At 40.8% G+C, this 5,556-nt stretch overlaps 1 protein-coding gene across 1 annotated transcript in view; it reads left to right on the top strand.

Moving 5' to 3' along the window:
- B3GALT2 (UDP-Gal:betaGlcNAc beta 1,3-galactosyltransferase, polypeptide 2) overlaps positions 1 to 4,216 on the top strand; it is a 6,481-nt gene extending 2,265 nt beyond the window's left edge. Inside the window, exon 2 of the mRNA XM_010138642.1 lies at positions 2,677 to 4,216. Coding sequence (XP_010136944.1) covers positions 2,811 to 4,079 — 1,269 coding nt within the window. The 5' untranslated portion in view covers positions 2,677 to 2,810 and the 3' untranslated portion in view covers positions 4,080 to 4,216. The remainder of the gene's footprint in view (positions 1 to 2,676) is intronic.
- The last annotated feature ends 1,340 nt before the right edge of the window (positions 4,217 to 5,556 follow it).

Here is a 5,556-nt window from a genome sequence, read left to right as displayed (position 1 = left end):
GGGGGGGGGATGGGGTGGAAATCAAGGAAAAATGTAACAGAGATGACTTTCTTAAAATTTAAGATTCTAGTAAAAACTGCAGAACAAGAAAAGGTTTCAGCCATTACAACTGCCTTTTCTGGGACACTCTGTCAGTGCACCATGGAAAGACAGCACCTGAAAACAGTTTCCACGAATATTTATGTCACTTAGATCCTCACGTTTGTCCGTGTGAACACAGCTAATCAAACACAACAAAGCACTATCTGAACTAAGAATGCAGATTTGCTGAAGTATTTGCATCTAATGACTGCAGTTTTGGAAGTAGAACAATTCAGTGTGACTAAAATCAATCACAATTGTAGCTGCTACCGCACACTGGTGAAATTCTGGTTTCGACTTTCTTCCTAAATGAGGTACACATGCAATGGAAGGATAATTAATCCAATATTCCCACTGCTGCCCTCCAAACCGATACCATACAACTCCTTTCCCTGAGATCTGGGGTACCCTTTGAAGTGATGTTTAGGTTTGCTTATGCAGATATTCTCCTCGAAAAGCTGTGTGTTCATTTAAAACTTGCTGCACACCACAGAGGAACTAGAACTTACTAGTTCTGAGGGCAGGCTTTTATTTTCTAAGCATGCAAAAGGAGGTTCAAGGTGCCATAAGTCTCCTACATTTGGGGCCTTTTTTCTTTTACATACGGATAATGTCTGAGTTAAAGCAGCACAGAATGAGGAGCGTGGAATTTAGGGTTAATTCTCAAGCTGCATACTTTAGACACACGTTTCACAGCTGTAGGCTGAAAATAATTTTTAGAAAGGTAGCTCTGTCTCTAGTAAGTCGCATTAGTCTAAAGCGGCTAGAGAAAAATTAAACAAAATCATAAATACTTTCAATGAGCTTGAGAACAAAATTCACGAACGCGGTGTAACAGCACAACGACAAGGAAGAGCTTCATTTAGGCAGATACACTGCTGTTTCAGAAAGGGAGTCCAGGAGAGTGTCGCCCTGCCAGCTCCGCTGACAGTGTCACACGCCACAGCCGGAATCCCCACGTACGTGCTCCTCCTAGTGGAGGTGAAGCGAGAGACAGCCCCGGCTCGGAGCAGCGCCTCCTCCCCTGCTCCACCCGCCGGGCGCCGGGCACCCTCCGCACACCCCGCGGAGCTGTACGGACGGACTGACACACACTCATTACCGTAAACCTGCGGCAGGCGTCTCTCCCTGCCCGCCTGAAACACAAGTTTTCCCTTACGTGAACCAAGCAGATTGAATGTTAAAATCACACACATACAATTTAATAATACATATTCAACTGCCACCTCGTCTTAAAGTACATCTTTACCGTGTCAAATCCTGTAATTTCCCATACAACGTGTCACTTTTCAAATGAAAGAGATTAATCCAAATATTGGTTTAGAAGATAGTAAAGCAATTAATAAATTACACTTTTCTATTAGATATAGCATTTTCGACGGACTCTTGTTCAGCTGTCATCCTTCTGCCTATACAAAACCCTAGGGCCCAGAAATAAATTACGGGAAATTGAAAATCACAAACGAATTGCTACTGTGCAACGAAAGGTTCATTTACAAGATGATGTGATCAGCTTTTAATATGCAGCATCATGAAGCTGCCATATTGACTCTGCTCTTCGATATCAAAAAAAATTTAAGATAAAGTGAAGCACAGCAGTCTGTGGCACTTTTCTCCCACAGTTATCGCTACTCGGAACAACGCTAGAAATTTCCGTATGATCCCGGGAGTAGTTACGTATACATTTATAGAGAGGAAAAAACCAAAAATCATGTTCATCAGATAGTTTGCCAGCAACTTAGTGCTGTGTAATTTTACTTCCAGTTAATGTGAATATTTACACAAGATCTCTGCCCACTAAAAACCAACAGCTTAATTTTAACTCGGCTGCGTACGAGCCTGGCCCAACAACCAAGTGTTCCATTCAGTATTTTCTTTCAGCACGAAGCAGAAGGTTAAAGGTGCTAGAAAGGTGACCAAAAAAATGTTACCCTGCGTTACCATCCGAGGGCTGTGCAATGAGGTTACTGGACCCTGAAAATTAATTTTGACAGGTGCATCTTCTCATTGACTTTCCGAACACAGCCGGCGCCGGTGGAAACACGCCAAGCAGTGTACTGTGACTAACGCAACTCTGCCATAACCAACCTTGCGCCGTCTGTCCCACCACCAGTGCACACCCATCTGACAAAAAGGGTCTCTAAACTGCACGCCGTACTAGCCCCTGCATGTCAAATCAATTCTAATTAAGGCAAATAAACCTTCCATCTGCTGTCAAGGCCTTTTCACTCAGTCCTCCTCAAACGCCGTACAACAATTTCACCACCAGTACGCATGAAGCCACTTACATTTACTTCACACTTTTTCTGCTGACATGATCAATTTTTGTTTGTCCCCTTTTTATCTGTGGTACCCAGGGCGTTTATCAAAACTTTTACCATTATAAAAAAAAAAAAAAAGGCATTTTTAAAAGCTAACAAATCAAGTCAGCTTTAATCACAAAACAGGGTTGGCTTTTGCATAAATTCAATCTTGTTTATACTAACATGGGCTGTTTACTCAAAAAAATTCTCAACTTTGTAACTAGTTTCTCGTTGTAATCTTTTATGAATGTGTAAAAGATTTCTGATTTCCTCTTTTTATATCTTTGCAGAGCGAGCCATTTGCAGACAATTATTCACCAAGAACAAAAGAAAATGAGTACCAAAGAATAGCAGTGGATTCAAAACCGACTGGAAAAGCATTTTGCTAGGCCACCGTCTCACATCCCATCATTGGATTCTTACAACATGCTTCAGTGGAGAAGACGACACTGCTGCTTTGCAAAGATGACCTGGAATACCAAAAGGTCTCTGTTTCGCACCCACCTCATTGGCCTGATCTCTCTGGTATTTCTTTTTGCTATGTTTCTGTTCTTTAATCATCACGACTGGCTGCCAGGCAGGGCTGGTTTCAAAGAAAATCCCATGGCGTACACTATACGAGGATTTAGATCTACAAAAAGTGAGACAAACCACAGCTCTCTAAGGAACGTGTGGAAAGACACCGTACCTCAGACGCTCAGGCCTCAGACTGTCACCAACTCCAACAACACGGATCTGTCACCGCAAGGAGTCACTGGTTTGGAAAATACCCTCAGTGCCAATGGAAGTATTTACAATGAGAAAGGTACCGGGCATCCGACTTCCTATCATTTCAAATACATCATCAACGAGCCTGCCAAGTGCCAGGAGAAGATTCCTTTTCTAATACTGCTCATCGCTGCAGAGCCAGGCCAGGTGGAAGCTAGACAAGCTATTCGACAGACCTGGGGTAACGAAAGCCTGACACCTGGCATCCAAATTATTCGTATTTTTTTGCTGGGGTTAAGTGCCAAGACAAACGGATACCTCCAGCGAACCATTCTAGAGGAAAGCAGACAGTACCACGACATCATTCAACAAGAATACTTAGACACCTACTATAATTTAACCATTAAAACTCTGATGGGAATGAACTGGGTTGCATCTTACTGTCCACATGTTCCATATGTTATGAAAACAGACAGCGATATGTTTGTCAATACTGAATATTTAATACACAAGCTTCTCAAACCAGAACTTCCTCCAAGGCACAAGTATTTTACAGGTTATTTAATGAGAGGTTATGCACCCAACAGGAACAAGGACAGTAAGTGGTATATGCCACCTGATTTGTACCCAAGCGAACGTTATCCTGTATTCTGCTCTGGAACGGGTTATGTTTTTTCTGGAGATTTAGCAGAAAAAATATTTAAAGTCTCCTTAAGCATCAGACGTTTGCATTTAGAGGACGTCTATGTGGGGATCTGTCTTGCCAAGCTGCGAATTGACCCTATGCCTCCACCCAATGAGTTTGTCTTCAATCACTGGCGAGTTTCTTACTCCAGCTGTAAATACAGCCACCTAATTACCTCCCATCAGTTCCAGCCTAGTGAACTGATCAAATACTGGAACCACTTACAACAAAATAAGCACAATGCCTGTGCCAATGCAGCGAAAGAAAAAGCAGGCAGGTATCGCCATCGTAAACTGCACTAGAAGGACCACGCTCCCTCTGTCAAACGTACTCCGTGTGCAATCTGTAAATACCGCTGAACGCATGTACAGTGAAATTGGATGAGCTTACCGGGACAGCTTTTAGTTGATCCCCATCACACAGTGGAGTCTGAGAATTATTTTTTTAAGTTAAAAGAAGTATAGCTCTTGATAACACTCATATTATGAAACTATAACCAAATGGTTTTCTCAGCAAGTTTGAGGAAAAGAGAGGATGGTATATAAGGGGTTTTGTGTTAATGTGCAATAATAAGCATGCACACTTTGGTGGTACAATTGCTGATTTATGTGCCAATAAAAATATAATTGAGCATATTTTCCACACCAAAATTTTATTTTAAAAAATGCATTCGTAGCTCAAGTTCTCTTTAATGTAATGATTTCTTGTTATCCAGAATTGCTATGAAATGAACAAGTAAGGAAATGCACAAAGGGTGGAGCAGTTTTACCTTCAAATACCACATCAAAATTGTTATACACTTCTCCAAAGTACATTACATTTAGCAATGTCACATCTACAATTTAGTGGGACACCACCAATGAACTCTAAAACTCTAAGAAAGTACTACCTTACAGCAGGTCCAGTTTTGGGAAGGTTGCTTATTTTGGTTAGGAAGGAGGGATAAGTGAAATCCAAGTTCAGAAGACTGCCGCTTTGTACATCACTTCAGAAACACAAGTGATGTTCTAGATTCAATCTTAGATTCAACTGGATTCTCCTCAAAGAGTTGACTAAAAGTTACTTTTCTCTAGAAGTCATAAGGTGAGCTCCTAAAATCTGGTGCCAAGTAACATTCATCTTGGCATCTTCACAAAACTTCATTGGATCTGCTATTCATTTCTTTACATAACTTCAAGGTAACTCAAAGGCTGATCCTAAATGCAAAATGGAACTGCAAGTCTTTCACCAAAGTCTTGAAAATGTTCCATTTTGTGGAAAGAGAGGGAAAAGCAACCAAATCTTTGTTTGCTCTTCCTTTTCTGTCAAAAAGATAAAACAGGATCAGTCAAGTGAAAATAGATCTCCTAGAGAACATTAAGCTACACACCCTACACTTTATGGTAGAGGAAGATGAGGTCATAAGAGGTTTGAGACTTCCAGAGAGCAATATGGGCAAGAACAAAATCTACGCAATGTTAAAAACTAAAGCCACAACACGTACCACTGAAAACAAATTGTGAGAAATAGGTTAAATCTATTTAGAGGTTTCCAGTTTTCTAACAAACAGAACTTTCAAAGCTGATTTGCCAACAGAGTTACAGCAGAGTTGTATCAGATTCAGGTTATTACTGTTTGTCGCAGTGCCAGGGTAAGCAATACCCACCACCTCTGACTTAGCAGCAAATGATGGAACTGTGATTAGTTTTCTGTTTGACTGGGACTTTTTAATTGGATTAAATACAAATATTTGATGTACTTTTATTATTTAATAAAATCAATTATATTTATGGTCTTCAG

The sequence above is a fragment of the Buceros rhinoceros genome, unplaced genomic scaffold (genome assembly GCF_000710305.1).
Source record: "Buceros rhinoceros silvestris isolate BGI_N320 unplaced genomic scaffold, ASM71030v1 scaffold33406, whole genome shotgun sequence".
NCBI classification, from domain to species: Eukaryota; Metazoa; Chordata; class Aves; order Bucerotiformes; family Bucerotidae; genus Buceros; species Buceros rhinoceros.
The sequence above is the reverse complement of the archived record's forward strand: the minus strand, read 5'-3'. Positions and strand labels throughout refer to the sequence as shown.